This window comes from Pinus tabuliformis, chromosome 8 (genome assembly GCF_031772625.1).
Source record: "Pinus tabuliformis cultivar Carrire ecotype Pingquan chromosome 8, CPIR1, whole genome shotgun sequence".
Taxonomy (NCBI): Eukaryota; Viridiplantae; Streptophyta; class Pinopsida; order Pinales; family Pinaceae; genus Pinus; species Pinus tabuliformis.
Window position 1 is genome coordinate 1,658,936,603 of NC_142294.1, and position 23,511 is coordinate 1,658,960,113.

A 23,511-nucleotide genomic window follows, 5' to 3' on the forward strand; every position below is an offset into this window, starting at 1 on the left:
GAATTTTCAACAAGGCTCATTGATTTCAAGGTTTCACTATGTTGAAAAAATTCCCTCAAAAAATTTCCCCTTAAAAGACAGAAAACTTCATGTTGTGGTGGCAACATAGTGATTAAGTACATAATACAGTGGTATTTAGGTTTTTTTTGTTTTTTTATATTTCAAGAATGGTCAAATTCAAACCAAATTTGATCCCAGTAAAATAACCGTAATTTAATTGCAATTTTAAAAAGGAATAAAATTACATTTTAAAATATGCATTGAAGCATTCTGAGAATCAAGAGTGTCTTGAGAACCAAAAAATCCAACCATTCAGCGCTGGAAAAATAAGGATCAAGATTTATGAATAATCATTTATTTTCTTTCTTGTCCTTGGGGTTGTTCTTTTTCAGAGACAACTGTCCAATTGTCCTTGCGGTTGTTCTTTTACAGAGACAGAACTTTCCAATTCATGTACTTTCTTTGTGCCTCCTATCCCATCTTTTTGGCATACTAGCAGAAGTAGATTCATGTTTCATTTCATCAACTTGTTCATTCTATACTCGTTGAGATGTGACATCATTGTTTCTGAGTATTCTTATTGTCTTAAGGCCTCCTCTACTTCATCCTCTGAACATGTGGGATCAAAAGCCAACCTTTTGTGTTGAGAGCTTACCCCTTTTTCTTCCTTGGAGTTTTTTGACCTGCAAGTGACCTACTTGAAAGCATGAGCTACATCTAAAGATTGTATTTTCATAGTATAGACTTCGGATCCATTGAAATGTACCATTTTTCAGCATTATGCGATCAGATAGATATTTGCTTAGGTTTATTTGAATACAGATTTGAGCATAAGTAAATAGTCCTTGTTGAATTCGCTCATTATCTGTTATTTTTTAAATGCCCAAAGTATTCCCAATGTCTTCCAAAACATTGTGATGCCAGAAAGGGAGAGGTAAATTTGGAAGCCACACCAATACCAGCATCTTTGTGATGATCATTGTTATGGGGTCAAATTCCAAAAACCATGGAGATATGAAAAGGCATGCTCTTCCCTAAAACCAAGGTCCTTCATTCATAACTTTGACAAGGTCCCCCTGGGTATCAAACTTGACAATGAAAAAATCCTGGGAGCAGATATCACAATTTTTTGTCCCGGCTATGAAAATCATTGATGCAAAGCATTTGCTTTTGGCCAAAACCCATTGAATCTACATATGATAGCCCTTGAATTAAGGGAATAAAAGAGATGGTTTACCTCTTGGGTTTTAATATCCAAGGATGGCATATCATCCACCTTGTCCACAATGTACAGCCCTGAGATGGAGGATAGTTGTTCCATATGAACTTGCCCCTTTCCATGCATTGCATCTTTATAGGATACAGAACTTGTAGGGTTCCTTGATCCTGTGGTGCCCCCACGCAGCCTCAGATTCAAAATTATGGAGGAGTTTCATGAAATACATTAGTTTTGCAGTTGCGATAGGTCCTGAAATTGTTTACCTTCAATATATTTGCAAGAAAACCCAACATGTTCTCTACCATCTACTTCAGTTTTTCCACCGAGTCTATACCCTTGACCTAAAAAAGGAGAGACTTCCCATTTAGGGTTTTTATAAAGATCTAATATTCCACCTGATCTAGACCTTCCTTTCCTCCGTCCGTGGAAAATCGTTGTAATATATGCCATACGGAAAACTAGGGAGGTTATATGAGCATAGATCTAGGCTAACAACTTAGAGGGGCCTCAGACATGGGGTTGTGTCCACCTATCTTGCTTCAATAGCATATGTGAGTTCAAGATTTGTGATTATCAGAGTGTACTCAATCGTCCAATCCCTACCAAAACTAAAAGAGCCCTTCATGTTTCTGTCCGAGTGAAAGAGGAGAGTCCCACGCAATTCACCAATGGTCATTTTCTCCAACCCTGTTTCCTTGCCTATTGAGAGCACAAAGAGATTGTAAGGGAAAAAGGAGATTGACAACTGAGCATCTCCCCAAGACGCCACAAGCAACTACCCTCCTTTGCCACGAGTAGATCTAAGCACAGCATCATAGGATCTATCACTTGTCACAAAGGAGTAGCCCAAATCCACCCTTGTCTGAAATTTGCAGTCTCGACTTGTCTTCAAAACCCTAATTCACACAAGGAGCTCCATCTCTGCACTCTTATTATTCAAATTCCACTCTGTTTGATATGTATTTTAGTAGATTATTGTCATCAAATTTAGTAATTTTAAAATTTTATCATTAATCATGATGTCTTGAATTATATATCAAAACAATTACAAGCCCAACGGGCTTACTCAACCAGTGATCACCAGTGCTGCTAAGCATTTAACTATTTCCATATTGGCAAGTGCTCAATTCAAACCCCATGAGTAAGACATAGTAGTCTAAGCAAACATATTTACTAGAAATACCATCCAAGAATGTGGAGAAATATCCTTTAAATTTCCTCACAAAATTGGGCAAAAAACAGGAAAAAACTAATTACAAGTTGGAATATATATATATATATATATATATATATGGCAAGTGCTCAATTCAAACCCCTTGAGTAAGACATAAGTCTATGCAAACATATTTACTAGAAATACCATCCAAGAATGTGGAGAAATATCCCTTAAATTTCCTCACAAAATTGGGCAAAAAACAGGAAAAAACTAATTAAAAGTTGGAATATATATATATATATATATATATATATATCAGTCAGGGAAATCAATGGCTCTATTTCAGTCTACTTGTCAAGTCCCCTGGTGGCCTCTAGAACAACCACTTCTCTATAATTACCATATAATCAGTTTAGATATTCCTTTGCACTGCTTGAGAAAAACAGCATGACAATTAGATAACTAACTGTATAAATCTAACCAAAATAAACATTGCTACTTCACCAAAAGTTACAACACAAATGTGTCAAGGGACTTGAGAAAAACGTTGTGATGTGGTTTGTGTCAACCAGAAATAGCACAAGCTTAACAAACTCAAAACTAGAGCTGTTTCCACGGACAAATAAAATATGAAACACATCATTCTCTATGATCAATAAACAAGGAACACCACACTTATTCATTGATAAACTGGCTCAAATCACATATTTTCCCTAAACAAAACCCTGCTGCTCCTACCATCCTGTCCCTGCTGCTCCCACTACCTCCCCCTTTTGTCCAGTGAAATTAATATCTTCCTATCTATAATGCATCCAAAACATGGGAGGAAAAGCCTTACAATTATACTTGAGTACCCTTCTCGAAGTACATCCTTGTTAAGCATTAAAATGTTTAAACAGGGAGAAAAACCTTGTAACGTGACTTGTGTTGACAAGAAATAGCACAGATGAACACAACTCAAAACTAGAGTTGTTTCCAGTGACGGAAGTGAAACAAATCAATATCTTTGTATTTATAATCTATTCAGAACAAGGCAGGAAAAGCCTTACAATTCTTCTTGAGTACCCTTCTCATAGTACAGCCCAGCCTGCCAATTCTTATTTAACCTACTTTTATTGTAATCGTGAGCTTATTGGGTCAACTTATAACCCATTCAGACACAAGAGTTCGAATATAAATACAATTTATGTACTTATTTCCCAAAGTGTGCCTACGTATTTTCTGCTCAATAGACATCAAAGATCATGACCTCGTACCAGATAACATGCATGCTACTGCACATATCAACATTTGTGGTAAACATCCAAGTCTTGCCACCACATAAAATGCTCATGACCAGCATACCCTCGCATTGCATGGACTAAGGGCTAGAGTGTACAACTTGTGATTTTAACAGAGCACTAGAGCAGAGACCACCCGATAACCAATCCTCAAGTAACATAATGCTTGTTGATATTCACATTTGTTGGTAGTTTAATGTTTTAATTGTATATATTTCCATATATTGGCATGGCATAACTTAACAAGCTTTCTGGAGGAACTGGCATATATAAAAGACCTGCCACAGAAACGAAGCAATAATAAATAACCAATGTATAATCCATGAAACATTTAAAAAAATGCTTTATGCAAGACTGAGATACATACCTAGTCCAGATGTTGTTGGCATAGAAACAATATTACCAATCCGTTGGTAAAATTACGCTAGTTGGCATTTGTGGCTTCCCTGTATCGTAAAGAGGGTTGTCATGGTTGAAATTCGTAACCCTTTTGCCAAATTTGCCAGTCAATCTCTTCCAAAAATTGCAAGCAGTGGAAGTCAAATTCTACAGGCTCCAAATTTGAAAATCTGAATATGAAAAACACCAATAGAAATGATTAATACAATCATTCTTTTTATAAACTAAGCTGCATTTCAAAGATGAATAAAGAAAGACTCGAAAAGAACATATAAAGATTGAAAATTTTGCCGCCCTTGTAAAAGATTGCACCCTATTTTGGATCAATCCATTGGTCTAGAATGAATGTGTTTTACCAATTAAGGTATAAATGCCTGCCTACTTGCATGTCCTAAAAAATTATTAAACCTCAACAAAACAAGTTATACATTGTGAAACTCAGTACATGTGGCCAAGATGAATATACCAATAATGCTTCCTAAACTAGTACTGTGCTCACCTGAAGAACACTGAGGTGAAACAAATCCATATTCACAAGGGTTGGTGTGACAGACATAAGCTTAATGATCTATTGCTTTCATAGCAAGCAGTACAAGATGAAGCAGTTCATCTATATCATGAAAGCTAAAATCATTGACTCTTTTCAAAGCGGATATTTCCTCTGCTCCATATTTGGAAACCTTGACAGCAGTAAAAGCACTATTTGCTTTGGAAAAAGCCTCTAAAGCTGAATTAACATCCGATGTCTGCAATTCAACAACAACTTCTGTTTAGCTACTGGTGAAAATTTCAATGAAGAAAAATCCTTCAATTTTATACAAAGCCATCTGTACAAAATGATATGAAATTACAACTTACAAGCACATCAATAAGAGAGTTCACAAAATCAGTACAGAACAAAGTAGATGCTCAACCTTCTATCACATTAGGCCTTATTTAAACACTTGCATTTCATAAATAAAGATTGCCCAAATGTGTTCTTCCACTTACATGTTGCAATATGCGGTTAATAAGTTGATGGCTTCGAGCAACAGTCACATGATTGCCTGATGATTGTAGAGATCCAACTCCCTTTACTGGATTTATGGAAGGATCCTTCTCCATCAGGGCATGGTTATTCAGGTTGTCCACATCTGATGCTGATGAAGAAGGGGACTCACCTGCGCACAGAAAACTATTAAACAATTGATACATGTACTAACATGAAATTATAGTAGCAGCTCTCATCCATGAACACATGGACCCACGTGTTTGTGTGAGAATGGTGGTGCATTATCACATTAAAATTCATTATCACCATAACGCTTAAGCTTCAATCCATCCTAAATAGCAAGCAGTACACCAACCTCAAGAAGACATTTTTTTTTAAACTATGGGGAATCAATAACCCATTGAAGTAATCTAGGAAAAGGCCCAAGGTCAAACCCAGTGGATGCCACTATTACACCAAGAGTATATCCAACAGCCATAAGCCAGATATACTAGGAATTTATGACTTAGCAAGAGCTGAGACTCCACAACGGTGGGGAAGCTTACTCCTTGAGCCTTATCACAATGGGCCAAAGATGTCCCCCCATAGAATTTGAAACCAGATGGAAGGAATAACGTCCCATCATGTCAACCACTCGGTCTTCCCACAAGGAGACTTCAAAAAGACAACTAGTAACATCACCCAAACAATAGGCAGGAAACATCAACCCTTCACAGATTCAATGGGGACATGGTTGGGATGCCACAATAATGTCCCCTTGAAACTGCTTGCTCATCCCAGTATGACCCACGTAGCCAGACAAATTCCAACGAGTCTAATAGCTTCAAGATTTTGAACAGGTTAAATTAAAAATACTTCAAATTTTGATCTCTAATTTTTCCCAAAATCATATTTCCATTTTGATGCCCGTGACTTGGGGTATATATGACTACAGTCACATGATCTGCTGCAAAGCAACAATAACTACTAGGATGATGAACTTCACATTAGCACTAGCAGTATCAAATTGTACTTAAGCTGTCATTTGCACATTTAAATTTAGCGTAGTCTAAAGAGCCCACAAATTAGCTCGGAAAATAATGGAAATTCCAGCAAGATTATGACAAAATCCAGCAGAATTTTTTTAAAATCTGGGTTACAGCTTTCAAACTTCAGGATTTTGGGTGCCCCAGGGGTTCTTGATGGTGCTGAATCCATTTTCACCATCAAAAAAATGATTCAAACACTCCAGCATTCTGATTTCGAAACCAAGAAATAAAGATTACAAAAAAACCATTACCAGATCTGGCAAGAAATCCATCGTCCGGGCAAATTTGTGGTCTCGGTAGACAGCACCTTTAAATTTAAGGTTCACAGCGGTTTTCAAGATAGAAACAACATCCAACTATCAAAAACCAACCCCCACATAAAAGCTACTGGGCAAGAACTAATTGTCACCATTTTCACTCAATTTACAAAACATATTTGATTCAGGATTTTAGGAACAAAAATATGTTCTGGACAGAAAGCACAAAACCAAAGATTTGACAAGTTGACATAAGAAAACTAGTGAAGGGGGCACATAATCATATTGGTTTAGCTTCAATGGTAAAGCCTTAAAATGCCTATCTGGAATCAGAGTTGGAGGTCATGTCAATCTTTGGGATTGGAAGGGGATCACTTGGTTTTATAGAATGCATATGTGGACACCTAAAAACGAGCACATCAGATTGAGGAAATGGCCTCATTTGCCTTGTTACAGAATACGAATAAAGGTGAATATACTGCTGGACAAGGCTACAAAGCAAAATTTGCTTCAGATAATCATAAGCCTACATGGTGGTGGAGTAAGATCTGTAAGAATAAAGCCCCGAAAAAGACAAGAATTTTTATGTGACTAGTAATAAAGAACAACACCCTGACATGGGATGTTTTGCAGAAGGAGAGTAGGCAGGGCTCACGGATCTGTAAGCCATGTAGAATGGAGGCAATATGATAAGACATAATCAAATATTTTCCTGATTAGTCAGTTGAGAATATGGAAGGCTAGAAAATCCCAAATATTTGACAAGTGTTTATGGTCTATTAGTTTTCATAAAACTCAGCAACGAATATGTGAACTATGCTAAGGAAAGAGCTGAAAACTGAACTTTAACTTCAATCCACGAATATACTGAGTTTACTAACTAGCATGCAGCAGAAGATAAGGAACAAATGAAGACAAACACACCATAAAAACCTCAACACAACAAATTTACCAAAGAAACCCCAACTGGGGAAAACCTGCAAGCTTGGTGGCTTCTATTTGGCTGCTTCAGCAAAAATATTGATCAAAAAAATATTACAATGAAGGGAAAACTTGCCTTTGGCTCTACAAATTCCTCAACACACGGATACACCCTCTCTCAGCCTTGTGGCCCAATCAACCTGCGCACTGTACGAATCCATACAGCTTCGTACATCCTGAACGCGGCTTCTTTTGCACCCCGAATACAGTCTGGCTGAAGTATATTAGGTGTTGGATAAGATCTGAAGCTTGTGTGCCTCTCTTTCTCCCTTAGTCTATGTTGATCTAAAGCCCTAGTTCACCGAAACCCTAGCGAAAAGTGTTCTCTTCTTGCCGCCTTTGCCACCAAGTCTCTAGTGCATGAATGAACCAAGTGAACGTTCTTTTCCCTCTTAGATATTGACCTGGGCCCACCACTGCCACGAAGGGATGAGATTATATCTCCCCAGAAAGTTGAGATCGCTTTAATTGTTGACTATAAGAGAATTTAAATTTTCCTAAGTCAAGAAATAATAATAAAAAAAGTATAACTGCGCCTTGGTCCCAGTTGTGGGTCCCTCTACCAAATTTAGTGCGCCTGCTAAATTCAAGTGAACCCTTCCTCCTCTAACTCCATTTAACACTCCCTCTTAGAGAGGAAGGTGGTTTGAACTACACCCAGATTGTCCCTTAAATAGACAAAGCTCAGTCTAGACAAAGCCTTGGTCAATATGCCCATTGTATGCTTTGCTCTCGGATACAGTGGTAGCGGATCTCAATGCGCTTGGAGCAGTCATGGAACACTAGATTGTCAAAGAGTTTAATGCATCTCCCAATGTCACAGTGTATGACAGTAGGCTCCAACCTCTGACTTAAAATCCCAACACGCAACTTCCTCAACTAGATGGCCTCACAAGCTACCAAACCAACAAACATATATTCAGCTTTGGCTGAGCTCAATGCCACTGATCTCTGCTCCCTATTGAACCAGAAAGCAACTACTGACCCAACACTAAAGGTGCAACCTGAACTACTCTTCATGTCTATGGAACTTCCTACCCAATATGTATCTATGAAGCCTTCCAGCTTCACTCCATCCATCTTTTGTACAACAACCCATAATCTATTGTGCCTCTAAGGCACCTACATATATGTTTAGCAGCAACCCAGTGCACTCTAGTAGGTTCAACCATGAACTAACTCAATTGGTTCACTACATAGCAAATGCCAATCGCACATTCACAAGATACATCATTGGCCCAATCAATTGTTTGTAAAGTGTGGCATCAACTTGATCTACTTTGCTAGCATCTACCTTAATCTAGTTTGTCACCATGGGCGTGGCCACGGGCCTGTTACCCACCATTTTGTGGGTGACATCCCTAGGAGAATTTTTTTTCTCCAAGTGATCCTCATGCAGCAGCCCCTTGTAGCCACCAACTAGCTCGTTGTGCCATTTCTCCACCACTTGAACCAACGATGTGGTCCCTCACCCATCTGTCATGATCGTATATTTGAAGGTGGGCCTCCCAAACCTAAAGGTATGCCTTGTCATTTGGTAATTGAGTGTTGTAGTTTACTTATGATGGAAACTTTTGGGCATGGATTAATGGGAGGATTCGGAGAAAAGAGTGGGCTAGGTATGTGCTCTTGTCCCCTAGAACTCTTTTGGACGTTACCCTTGGATCCTAGTCCCCTGGGATCTCTTTTATTCACCTTTGGGTTTTAGGGATGGTACTACATGGGAAACCCTAATTTTGGTTGCGTGGTCCCGCTCCCTCATCCACATATATCACTCCCCTTCTGTTGATTATAACCCCATTCATCATTTCTCCCACCTAAGCCCACATCCCTCCACGAGATCCACATATGGTTAGCCTCCCCTTCCCCTTGCCCACACCTTGGGTCGAGCTTGAAACGACGCCACAAAGGTTGATGCAGTTGTAAGGAAAAAGTTAAAGCATTGTTGGCCACATTCAACAGGAAAATGTACCACAAAATCCAAAAGATGGTCGGGACAAACACATCTAGCACATGGGCAAAAGCCAATGCATGATCTCTACCCCATTCCCATGGCCATCACCCTAGTTCCTATAGGCCCTAGATGAGCCTCCTTTATCATTCAAGAACCCATGATTGTCCCAACCCCTAGTGGGCAATGTACCGCCCTACCTTAAAGGGGGTATCCACTACTATATCTTACACATCATGCTCTTATCCCTTGAGCCCCAAGCAGCTAATCAAAGAAAAATCATAAAGGCAAAAGGCATGTGAAGAAGGGTGGAAAAATCCAAGCCGGGGTAACTCATGTACCACAATTTCTCCCTCTTATACATTATATACCAAGTGTGGGCTTCCTTTTGATAGCTACACTTGTACCCCGACATGTGGCCCAAGATTGCCCCTTTTCATTCCCTATTTTGTTCCTCTATTTATCACATGCCACCACCATTTGAAGGATGTACTTTGGACATATTGTCCCCTTTAAAAGTAGAAACCACCTAATAGGGTACTTGGTTAACCCCCCTTGGAGCTTGGAGACATTAGCACATGCCAAAGCCCACTATGGAAGGGCATGCCATTATGCAGTGCCTACCTCTTGTCCATGGTTTATAATCTCTTTAACTCAATTTCTTTAAAAAACTTCTTGTACTGGAAGGCAAGGGGGCGCATTGGATCTTATGCGGGATTGCGAATGGTCTCCATTTTGGGTTTGATCTCCCTATACGGGGTCCCAACCCTCCAGAGGGCTACATTGGCACATGTAGGGTGTGTGTAAATGGCCATCGACCTCCATAGCAGTAGACAACATTCCATGGATCCCCAGACATGTTCAAAGATTGCTCGAGATTCGCTTATTGGACAAGGAAGATGCAACTGGTTCACCATGCCCAGCCAGCCCCACAGTTGTACCATGCACTTGGCAGATGACTCAGGACCTGTATGATGATGTGACATCACCTATACCATCATCCAAGCTCGTTCAGATAGTCTACAAACATCTTTGATTTGTTTGGAGACCCATGAGGACCCTTGTGTGCCCCCACACCCATTGGGAGCACCACAAGTTTATTATTTGGAGAACAAGGGGCCAACCCCTCGTCCACTGCTTTTGAGAGTACCATTTCACATTATGGCTATTGGACTTCATCAAGCCTCCTCTAGGGCCCAACGACATGTATTATTGATCATTTGACCTCTTGAGAGGCTTATTCTTTGTTTATGAGCTAGTTTGGTGGGCTTGTCACCAAAAGTTAGTTCTCTTGTACATTATTTTATTTTAGGGGCTAATTAGGCCTAATTAGCTAAATCGAACTCATTAGAAGTGTATAAATACAAGTGATGTGATTTCATTTTAGCATCACCACTTGAATTGGACTTGTATCTCTTTAGAGAACTTCTCTATCCTTCTTGGAGGACGAATTTTTGGAGCATAGAATGAATTTTGATGTTTGGATCATTTTCTTTTGTCTTGGAGCTTCTTGGTTGGCAAAGTTTTGATGGTTGGATATACTCTTAATGTAAGTGCAATTTATCCCTTTTCTCCCTATTTAAAATGGAGATCCTGTTGACTTACTTAGATTTAGATTTCTTACTAACCCATATATTGCATCTTGCTAATCGTTGCATCCTAATTTCATCTTTTAACTTGCATCTTCTAGTTAGTTGCTTGATCTAATTACATTGGAATATTTATTGTCTTGTTTCACTTGTTGTTGATGATTTGAAGTGGTTTTTCTATTTCATTGTTAGCAATCTCATCTAACAACTTGTTTGTGTTTACATCATATAATTTTCACTTGTTGCATTGTCTAAACTTAAGTGAAGAACATCTTTGATAAACACACCTAAAGGCATTGTGGCATTTTCCTCTAATGCATCTAATTATCTTTTGTTTCATTAAATAATAATTATTGCTTCATTAGTTATCGTCATAAGCTAGAAATCTTGTGCTTAAAGTATCTACCTCATTATATTGGCATTTTATTTCCTTTTTTGAAGCATCTTGGTATCATTACATCTCATTGAAACATTGTCATCTTCATTTGCATCTTAAACTTAGATTTGCATCCTAAAATTTACATCCAAGCATGAGCTTGGTTGAATAGAAAGTTAGGACCACCTTCTCCACCATTCAATTTAAGAGCTAGACCCTTACTCAACGTTTAAATCAAGTGAACTTGCAGTTCTCTTGTGGGCAATCCCTTGTAGGAACAAAGGCACTTGATTCGTTAGAAGTCCTGGGTAGGTATCATTAATGCGGCCTTAGCATCCTTCCCCAACACTTCTTTCTACAACCTTGTTTAAGACTAGTTTCTGACAATTGAGGAGAAGGAAATCACCTTAGATTAGGCATCTTAATTAAAATTAACCAAGATGCTTGCATCTTACATAGATATATCTTGCATTTCATTCATCTCTTTTCAGCATGTTGTTAATTGTGAGCATTTTACTTTACTTGCAATATGTCATTATTGCTCTTGTACTTATCATTTAATTTCCTTGCTCATTCTCCTTTGATATTGTCATGTTTTATTTGAGCACCTCTTTAAAGTGAAGCATGTCCTTCTCCATCAATTGGTTGAAATATTCCTTGTTCCCATTCATATGGTTGGAAGCTCCACTATCAATGTACCATATGTTGCATGTCCTTCTCCATCAATTGGTTGAAATATTCCTTGTTCCCATTCATATGGTTGGAAGCTCCACTACCAAAAAATATAAGTGAAAATTTTTCCCATGCAAGATATAAGTGAAAATTTCTCAAACACTAAATTGAACTCTTCCACCTCTGTCGAAGTTTCCACTTGGTCCTTCTTGGACTCCTTCTTCCTCTGAGGACACTTGGCCGCATAGTGTCTGAACTGATGGCACTGGAAGCATTTTGTCTTGTTGAGATCCTTCTTTTATTTCTTTCCTTTAGAGTTGGACTCAGCCTCTCCTGCGCTCTTCTTGCCTTTGGCCTTGCCCCCTTTGCTAGCTAGGGCAAAGTTTTCATCCTCATGCTTAATATGAGCTCCAGATGTAGCCCGCCTCTGAATCTCCTCTTGAACATAGTCACCCCACAACTGCTCCTAGTCTGGAAGCTTTTCTCTGCCACTCACTATGTCCTAGAAGTTATCCCACAATTTGTGAAGCCCTAATAGTGCAAGACTCGCCATACCTGCTTCAGGTACTGTCTCCCCCACACTAGCCAACTTGTCCTTCTCCTAGGTGAATTTGGTGAGATAAAAGAGTATGGGCTCAAACTTGCCCATACGTATATTTCTGAGTTTGTCCTTCAACACAAGTTTTCTAACCTCACTTGAGCCCCAGTATAAGTTCAAAATGGTTGTCCACATTTCTTTGCCAGTCTTCTGGCAAGAAAGATGTGGTACTATGGTCTTTGACTCCTTCAAGAATAATCCTCCTTGCTCTAGCATCATTCTTGTTATGTTGAGCCAACTGCAAGGGGTTACTTGGTGTGGTTGGTGGGTTCTCCACAAACTCCTTCACACCTTGCTCCTCAAGCACCACAATAATCCTCTCCTTCCATGAGCAAAAATTTGTTGCTCCCTCCAAACTGTGCTTTGGTCTCAAACCATAGTAAGACATTTTGTTGGTTGAATTCTTCAGAAACCCTAGTGCACTAGTCTAGCTGGAAAATCTACACTTTGTGGATCAAAACCCTAGGTCGCACTGCTAGAGACCCAAGTGCAACACTTCAGTTGTACTACGTCTCTCCTTTGTTCCTTAAACTTGTTCCCAAGGTCGAAACATGGGTGTAGGTCTTCACTTAGAGACATTTCTCTGATACTATGTTAGTTTTCTTAAAACTCGGCAACTAATCTATGAACTATGCTAAAAAAGCGCTAAAAACTGAACTTTAACTTCAATCTACAAATTAACTGAGCTTACTAACTAGCATGCTGCGAAAGATAAAGAACAAATGAAGACAAACACACCATAAAAACTGAACACAACAAATTTACCCAAGAAACCCCAACTAGGGTAACCTGTAAGCTTGGTGGCTTCTATTAGGTTGCTTCAGCAAAAATATTGATCAAAAAAATATTACAAATTACAATGAAGGGAAAACTTCCCTTTGGATCTGATTCCTCAACACGCTGATACACCTCTCTCAGCCTCACGGCCCAATGTACCACATCTTTCTTGCCAGAAGACTGGCAAGAAAGAGGCTGTGTTCAGGCCATAGGAAGCTGCACAGATTCCTATGGCCTGAACACAGCCTCTTTCACGCCCTGAATACAGTTTGGCTGAAGTATATTGGGTGTTGGATAAGATCTGAAGCTTGTGTGCCTCTCTTTCTCCCTTAATCTGTTTGGGTTTGAAGCCCTAGTTCGTTGAAACCCTAGCCAAAGGTGTTCTCTTCTTGCTTCCCACCACGTCTCTAGTACATGAATGAACCAAGTGAACGCCTTTTTCCCTCTTAGAGAGAGCCCTGGGCCCATCACTGCCTTGAAGGGCTGAGTTTAAATCTCCTTGGATGGTTGAGATCGCTCTAGTTGTTGACTATAGGAAAATTTAAATTTTCCTAGGTCAAAGAATAATTAAAAAATATATAACTGCGCCTTGGTCCCACTTGTGGATCCGTCTGCCAAATTTAGTGCACCTGCTAAATTTGGCTGAACCCTTCCTCCTCTAATAACTCCATTTAACATGTTCAAGCAAGATCTATGAGGCCAAGCTGTAGAATCCTTCATAAACAAGGAGAATCTAGGGTTGTGGGTAAGCTGAAAATTGGCAAGTCCCAAGCTTCGGGCTTCTTTGATAGACATAAATTTTTTGATCATTTAAGATGGATCTAAGTTGGTTATAGTTTCACTTAACTCAGTAGAACTCAGAACTCAAAATTTATACTGATATGGATATGAAAATATCAAGATAAATATATTTGCATTCATATTTCTATTTGTCTATATCTGGTGTCTCTCTTTATATTTCCTTACACAACAGATTTTATATTAACTGTACAAATCAAATCTCTCTTTCATATATATAAAGATTTTTCTTTTCATCTGTATCTATATTTGGATAATATATAGTATTATTAAGTTTTTTTAACCAAACACATGATAATGTAAGCATTACCCATGTGACAACATCTCTATCATACTGGACTGTAGGTCTACCACCTTTCAACACAATCAAATTCTCACTATATAAAGTTCAAAGGTGGTCTGTGAGCTGGTTCCAATAATTTAGCAGAGTTCAAGTTTTTGAGAGTTCAAGTCTCTGGAGGCTCCTCCTTGGTGATCAATTGGATGAAGGGGTCATCTTAATTGCATAATTTTACTCTCAGGCCAATTGATGATGATCTTAAAGAGATTACAGACTCCTTTGTTTATTCTTTCACCTATATTTCTAGGGAACTGAACATCATAGCAGACCCCTATTGCTGGTGTAAGGTAATGTGGCTGTGGATTAGAGGGAGAGAGTCACTATCCCTTTCTAATAAATTTCTGATATTGTATCTTCTTGCTGTTCATTCTAGATCCTAGGTCTTTAGGGTTTGATGGGCAGTCTGTATGTTGGTTACAGAGTTCTGTAGCTCATATCTTTTGCTTAGATAAATGGGACATTTTCTTAGGAAGATCAGTGTTTAGTCTAAAGTAGCTAAGACATCCAATAATTATATGAACAGTGTAAGGCCAAATATGATGATTATAATAAGTGATTTTTATGGCAGATTAGATGGGGATATGAGAATGTATGGCATAAAAGGTTCAGTCCTTTTTCTCTGCATTTTTTTGTTATGCACTTGAAAGCACCTTAGGAGTGTAATTTATATTCTCCCTATGAATAGAGGTCATCTCTTTTCTTCGGAAAAAAACTCCCTAAAACCATGTTTCAATGAAATCTAACTTTAAACAAGATAACTTCAAAATCCAAAACTATAAAGACCAAGAAAAAACATGTGTGAATGGTAATACTAAATAGGAAAAAAAAATGCATCCAAGAGTATCTCGAAAGAGCTCTTTTATTCTCCTGATCATGTTTTCTACTATCATACCCAGTATGTTTGCATGGATTAAAGCATTTTTTTTATTAGAACTAAAATGCTTATAAAGTACAAACTGCGATGAACATTCAAGCAGTATGTGAAAAAGCTTTAGCATATCATTTTTCAGCTATACCCAAAAACTATGTGGGGACTTGTTTGTAAACCCATATATTGTCAAAATATTAAAACTATGCCAATTGACAGTTTCAGTAATAAATCAATGCATGTCATAACGGAATAAATTGAAATTTTACACAAATGTCTGCTTACCAAGTGGAATCATCTGCAAAGCTACTTGCAGTTCATGTTGATCTCTTTTTATGCCTACATTTTTAGCAAGTACCACACGCATACGTGCCACTGCCATGCATTTGTAAGCCAGAGCAGCAGCTGCCAAATCATTGTTTTGTTGATATGCATTTCCACAAGACCTGTAAAGTCAAAAAGAATGCATCAGTTCTGTATGGACTTGGACACTAAATCCTCATATAGGAAATATTATTAAAAGAACAACAGAATGTCCTTAAAACTCCAAAAGACATCCGAAATCCAATGACAGAAAGCTTTATTAATGTAACCATATAATCTACCATTCAAAGTTTAGAATGAGCAAGAACATTAAGAAAAAAGTTATAACGGTTCAATGATCTCAATGTTGATTTTAAAAGTTCGTTGAATAAAACATTAGTCTCAAATTAATTTTATCGTCTCAATTCCCACAGTTGTACATCAATATTTCAACATTTTCTTAAGGCTGTAAGCAATAAGGATCAACACATTGATTATGTATATATCCACCCATATCAGAAAACCAGAAAGGCGCCTCATTAAAATTTCTAACAAAAATTAGTAGAAGCATTAGTACAAATATAAGGGAGAGCACCAATAACAAAATATCATCTTCAATAATGTGCCTACCTCAATTCTCCCACTCCTAGGTTTGACAAAAAAATTAGCTCAGTAGGCACTTTGTGCAATACAACGATTAGAATTGTCTGAGGATGTTGTCCCATCATTCAAACATTTGAGAATCAGGTCGTGCTCCAATGTATTCTAAGTTCTAATAAAGAACTCTAGCACCTATATTCAATATTCTTCACCCTGACTTGAAACGATGTACCACAAGGCTGCCAGAGTCTATGCTAATCTAATTTTACTATTGTCATCGATGTTTGTATCAATGTACTATAAGGTGCCAGCATCTATGTTTCCTTTCTTTTGTTGATGCCTATTACATATATGGTATGGGTCTCAAGGGGTAGCTTGACTGGAGGATGTTCTTGTGCTAAGTCCACAGAGGTCTCAGAATCAAATCTCATCAGGTCCTTCAAGGTTGACATGCAACTATGTCATTGGTGGGGGATGCCTTCACAAAGGCTGGCACCCCTATCCTTTGCTTAAGTGTGTGAGGATGGGTTGAGACTATATCCTTGGAAACAAAAAAATTATATATGAAACATGGTTACATTGGAATCTGGATACAGTCAGCATTTCCAACTCCCAAGAGTCCCGACTCCCTCTATATACATTTTTTTACAGAAAGGCACCTACAGAAAATATGCTCATCTACATTAAGTTACCATGGTGACTGTTTTCTTATCGAGTATGCTCAAGGATATCAGCAGCAGCATAACAGCCTACAACTTAATCCAAATTTACTGTCCTGAAAACCCTTGGTGAGATCTTAGTTGCCTACCAGATTTTGTGAATTATAATTTACATTTTTTATCAAGTGATGGCCAAGGACCTAAATGACTATTCTAATCAAATTAAGAGCCCATTGTGAATTCCTTAGTGCTGTCCATCAATTTCACGCTGTTATAAATTTATAATGTACATTCTCAGCCTATCCAAACATGACACAACAATCCCTCATAAACGCCATCATGCTGGCATCAGATTAGGTATATCAGAGGTCAGTCACATGCTATATTGTAGACTTAAAGCTTATGAAGAATCAATATCATCTGACTCTCAAGAGTGAGTGCTCTAATACAGACAACCAGTCACACCTACTAGATTTCACAGGTTCCAAAAGCAAATAAAGGGTCATTCCATCTTGTCCCATAGGCCAATACAAGCATCTTTGTAAACTCTCCACTATTTTTCTCACTCTAATGACATGCTATCTTGGAGCAATCTGCTATTGCAATCAATCAGTCATTGGGATTAGGCTACACCTAAGGTGTTTAGCTTGTGTATAAAAAAAGTTCCAAGCGGCTGTCCCTGAATTCTTCTGCTCAACATAACTGACAATGATTTGATACAGGTCTTTGAAGTCTATGAACCTAAACTGGGAATTCATTTTCAAATTCAACGAAAATCAAATTGAGAGAAAATATCCAGTGAAAATAATATGGCACAATTCATAACTAGGTTCAATTGAGAGAATTAGGCATATCACATCCATGGAAATTGATTTCAGAACCATGAATAGATTAGAAGTTCAAGTATCCTGATTAAAAATTTTATTATCCATTTTATCTCGAAACCCATACATAAGAAAATTGCATTTTAAATATTAGTGAAATATATTTTAAATATCAAAGAATTTTGCATGTGATTCAGATTCATGGTGATAAAAATTGCAAAGTCTGGTGAATTTAATCACCAATGCTTGAGTTTCACAAATTTCAATTATTCCCCTATAAAATCATTGAAAACAGTGAGGTCTGAAGTAAGTTAACGTTATATTTATTAGTTGAGAAATTTAATCACCAATGCTTGATTTCACAAATTTCAATAGGAAAATCATCAAAAGAAGCAAAGTATTAAGTTACTTTCCATCATATTTGCTAGCTAAGAAAGGAAGCTGTCCACTCCATTTTTTGCCCCCCTCTGATAACATAACCACATTCTATTGAGTTTATTGCTATAGACAAGTTTTCCATTTTAGTGCCATAATGGCTTGTCAATATGGAGTCAGGACTATCTCCATGCCTACAAAATAATTTGGCCAATGATTGATTGCCTTTATAATTGCATATCTAATTGGAATGCTAACAATCTATTTGTTATGTAAGCATTGCTCCTATCACATACTGCTACTTATCGATTGAGTTGGAATCTACAATTCCTTTTACATCATTTATGGGTGAAGCAATGCCAAACCAATGTAAGATCCTTACATGAATAGTTGGACATCCTATGTAACTTCAGAGCTTCAACAAGCAGGACAATGTAGACCAAATGACCACAACCATGATCTTCCTTGGGATATATATGCAACCCATTTTCATTGATGATGTGTTCCCATGGTACAATCAAGTTCATAGCAAGTAAACTCAATCAACCATGGTCTCAATTCGCAATAGTCAGTAATTCTTATTATGGTAATTTGTTCGATACTTTCAACTCACAAGGAGAGGTACTTATGTGAGACATCAAGCACACAATCCTTGAAATGGCAAGGTCAAATGCTGCCTGATTTTTTGATGCATTTTGTGGGATTTATAATCCAAGCCCTCTTGTGAGATAGTTAGGCCCAAACCTCATTCTAATACCTAGACAAGCCACATTATTCACCCAATCCACAAAACAAGGCACAATTCTAATCCGAACAACTATCGAACTACCATGGTGGGTTAGACATTTTCCAAGCTTTATGCCATAGTCTTAATCCAATGGCTCTCTGAGGAACTGGAGAGTCGTCATGTTAGGGCTAGAGGACAAGTAGGTTTTCGGCCAAACTACCAGACAATTGATCACATCTTTACTCTCTGAGCCATTATTGAGGAGGCTTGCCATCACACTTTGAAGGTCTACAATTGTTTTGTAGACTACAGAGAAGCATTTGACACAACTCCATGGGAGGCCGTGTTCTAAAGGTTCCATGAAATTAGCATATCTGAGACCCTCCTAGCAGCGATTATGAGACTGTATGAATCAGTTTTAGGACAGCTCAATATGGCAAATATCCTTTCCGATTTCATCCAGAGTACCATCGAGTCAAATAGGGTTGCCCTCTCTCACTGAACCTCTTCAGAATTTATATTGATGAGCTGAAGCCTTTCCTATGTGAGCATACCCAAGAGGGGCATGGTTGTCTTATACACCAGGTGTTGATTTCGCTCCTTTTGGTCGATGACTTGGTCTTGTTGGCATCTTCTCCTATGGGATTATAGAGATAGATCGATGCACTATCTAGCTTTTGTGATCTTCAACATTTCATGGTCAACCTGAGTAAAACCAAGGTTTTGGTCTTCAATGCATCAAAGCAATCTCTTACAAACTTACATTTCTATTATTGACGCATTGAGATTGAGATCACCACCACTTTACCTTCTTGGGGCTACAATTCACAAGGCCTCATTTTGGTATGCAACAAGCACTCCAACCTTGGCTCAGTAAAGGATATGGTTCCCTAGCCCTCATTGAGGGACAATGTTTTCAAAAGTTGATTTCAAGACATCTTGTCCAAACTTTACCTCATGGAGGCAATTATTAGACCCACAGTTATTTATGGCTTTGAAGTTTGGGAACCAAGCTTGCTACAGACAGATTGGCCAACCAAGAGAGTCCAAACCCTGATTCTCAAATGAATCATCCACTATAAATAGACAATTCCACAACCCATTATTAAAGGAGAGATTAGTGTCCACCCTAGATAATTTTTTGTTTGGTTTATTTCTTTCATAAAGTTTGATCTTTTAGAGACTCAGACACTAGGAGAGAGTGATATTTGTATCTTGCTCTTTGTTCACCAAAGGCTCTTGCCTTAAACCCCCCCTCATCAAGACGAGCTCAAGGTTGGTTCTCAAAGGCCTTTCTCTACTTCTACAATAGTTGACCATCTCACCAAAGCACCTTTATCCATTCAGTTTCTCTCTCGATGCATCGAGCCATCTTTCCCAATTCAAAATGTACTGAACATGATGGGGCCAGTTTTGGAGTAAAAGAGATAGAAAAAGTTTGAAAGAGTTTTGACAGTATTGGCAGAGTTGCGCACAAAAATAGAACAAAAAGATCAGCGCACAAATTTGTTGTAGTAGTGCATGGAATTGGCGCAAAGGGGAAGAACGTGCGAAAAGGAGCAACACACAAGGTGGTCAAGCCAAAATGGTTAAGTTTGGTTGTATCTTTCAAGCCAGTTTTAGATTTGGTCAAGAGTAGCAAGTGTAGTTTATTTTCCCATAGTAATTATTTTCCATGGTATTTCCCATGGTATCAAGGACGATTTGGAACCACGTGATTATGTATAAATATGCAGACGCTGAAAGGATTCAGTTTGGATGATTTTGGAATGGTGGATTATGTGCCTTATGTTAGCTAGTGTCATGTGGGGAAATATGGTAATGCTGTAATGTTGTGCTAATTAGGCTGATGAACTGAGATGAGATGTTGTATTGTTGTAATGGTGCACCAATCACCCTGTTTTGAATATTAATGCAAGATGATTGATGGTTGATTTGTCTCATTTCTCGATGTTAATCTAAAGTGTGCATGGTAGAGTAGAACGTATTCATTTCAGTATCATTCTGAGAATACTGCAACACATTACATGATTGGGAAACCCCCTTTTCTTTTAAATTTTGTCAGTAACGTAATAAGTATAATGATTATGATGGACATCTCTAACTAGATTAACACCTTTGTATGATTTGAACCCTGTAAAATGTCGAGAAGGGTAGTTACGTTGTAGATTCTAATTTCCTTCAACACTGCAAAAACCCGGTCCCCATAGTCCCCACAGATTCCTCGAGTGAGACTTCACCTGTCTTATAGGTGATGTCGAAAGGGCCACCATCTAAATGGGTTTTGTTGGCCCAACTTTGCGCACTAACCCGGGTTAGACTATCTGCAATGCCAACAAAATCAAGCCATTAGAGAGGATATCTACAAATTGTACATTCAAGGCTCGAAGATGTCCTAACTAGAGCACTTTTTCTAGTTGTAGGATGGCATCATAGTTTGCCCCAGTTACACATGTCGACATTGGATGCATTCACTTAGGATCCTACTAGGGCAATTCTGTGTTCGTTCTCATAGACTCCAGATAGAGATGAATCTCAATATACGACGATAGGATAGGATCTACCAACTTTGTCACCTACAAGAGCCAGAGACAAAGATGCACCTCAGTTTTAGATGCCCCCTATACTATGAAATCAAAGGATTTTATCATTGTCTATATCAAGATTCGAGAGGCTCCCTCTCTACCTTCTTCAGGTACTAAGACCAACAATGCTTGGCACCCATTATCAAGGAGATTTCCAGCCACAGCATGCCCCACCACTGGTGATGAACAAGACAATCACCTCATACTTTCATGTGGATTCGTCAAACCACTGCCACAAGCTACAGGAAAAGTTTCAAAATGCACCAAGGGTGAGATCTTGGGTCTCTTGTCAACCTTCCCCTTGGGAAGATCGAAAAATACCATTGAGACCAATTCGACGATGTCGAACCATTCATCAATTCGCAAGTACTCAGAGCGCCAAAGAGGCCAGCTCCAAACAGTTCTAGAGCAAGGCTTTCTTGATGCGTCCGACTACCTCCCAGTCCCATAGGAGCAAACATAAACCTATTCAAAGTATCTTCCTTTCGACCTCAAATGCTAGGAGTATCCCTCACTCATACATGCCCCCCAGGATCATACAATTGTATCCATTGCCAGAACCAAGGGAGTTTGACAACAAACTTGTACCCAATTCACCTCCCTCGCAATCAATCATTAGACTCAAAAGCCCTTGACACCTCTAGCTTCATTGCCAAACCTTGCCATCTCACTCACTCATTACTTTTTAACATGCCATTATTATTTTGTATCATGTCACAAACTATTGAGTAATTTGTATTATACCGCAGTCTCTTATATATGTAATATGTATCATGATAGCACTACCATTGGTTTCTCTCTATATGTTATTTTTAGCATTTTTTAGAGATGTGGTTGCAATCCCACATTATAGTCACACTAACTGCACTCTTCTTTATTCCCATTGACCTACTTTTGTGGTCAGTCATCAATTGGAAATTAATAAATTTACTTTACTTTATGCGGGTATTTGAGGAGTGTGAGTAGATGACAATATCAATGAGTACTATAATCCATGAGTGATTTAGCATCTATCTAGCCTTCTATCAATCAAGTTGACCTCATTATAATCAACATTCCTACTTTCCAAATGTCGGGGCACTTCAAATGACTGATTCCCCCCTTCATGGATTTATTAAAAACATTGCTTACAAGGTCTTTGAAATTACCAACAAATGCATCTTCACCTTTATAAAAATAATTAGCTTAGGGATAGTAACTACTTATTTAGTTCTGGTTTTACTGGAAAAAAGTGGCCAAACATGCCCTCCTCTCTTAAGAAAGCTGCCCAATCAAAAAGCAACTCTATATATTTAAATCCCAAACTCTCCAAAGTTTTCCACTCCAAACACATACAAAATGTCAAACGTAATCAAATTCTACTGCATGTAACTCCCAAACTCTTTGGCACTCACACACAAATTTCCACCAAACAGAAAAAAGAGGTTCAATATTATATGGGCCAGCCGTATCATGAGCTTAAACTAGCCAGGTTTGAAAAGCTCATTCAGTTTGCTAAGCAAAGTCAACTCAAGAGCCCTACAAACCAACTCACCAGATTTCAATAAGTTTCAACAAGCAATGTAACAATGGCCATGTTCATATTGTCTCACCTACAATTTCTCTGAAACCAATATATATCCATCTTAATCCAGGACCTATCAAACACCAAAAACGATTAAATCTCTGTATTTGCAAACCTTTTTAGAGTGCAAAAATTTGTGGATAAGTTTGCAATTCCAAGCGTTTGGTCCATTTCAGTGCTTGATAGATCCAATATTAAGATGGACAATAGATATAAATTGGCATTATTTCATATTCCAATCACATTATTGTTAGTTGTGTGTGTTTATTATTAAAATATTAAGCCCACTTAACAGTTTTTTTGTTATTATTATTTTATCCAATTTATTATTGTGCTGAACCATGCCACATCAACCCTACATTGCATACACAACTCCCTCATATCATCCTGTAGGATGAACCTCTCAATGAAACGATTACATTTGTTTATCTTGTTATGGATGTGAGTCAAGTTACCAATTCAAAATCTACATGGAAATCCTTCCTCCAATGCATTGTGGGGTATCCATATTCTTTATAAAAACATCATGATTATCTATATATTTTTGTAAGATTTCCCAGTTTCGTTCTAAGGCTCAATGCAGTTGTAGTTTGA

General features: G+C 38.2%; 1 protein-coding gene across 7 annotated transcripts in view; it reads right to left on the reverse strand.

The window, feature by feature from the left end:
* Positions 1-3,217: 3,217 nt before the first annotated feature.
* LOC149242555 (cysteine-tryptophan domain-containing zinc finger protein 3-like) overlaps positions 3,218-23,511 on the reverse strand; it is a 45,828-nt gene continuing 25,534 nt past the window's right edge. For 6 of the 7 annotated variants that reach the window (XM_089374274.1, XM_089374276.1, XM_089374275.1 and 3 more), the window contains 5 exons: positions 15,566-15,726; positions 5,045-5,214; positions 4,554-4,800; positions 4,023-4,224; positions 3,218-3,933 (listed from right to left, as the gene is read on the reverse strand). In XM_089374274.1, coding sequence (XP_089230400.1) covers positions 4,615-4,800; positions 5,045-5,214; positions 15,566-15,726 — 517 coding nt within the window. In that variant the 3' untranslated portion in view covers positions 3,218-3,933; positions 4,023-4,224; positions 4,554-4,614. Of the gene's footprint in view, positions 3,934-4,022; positions 4,225-4,553; positions 4,801-5,044; positions 5,215-15,565; positions 15,727-23,511 lie in introns of those variants that run through there. The other variant, XM_089374278.1, reaches the window with a different exon arrangement.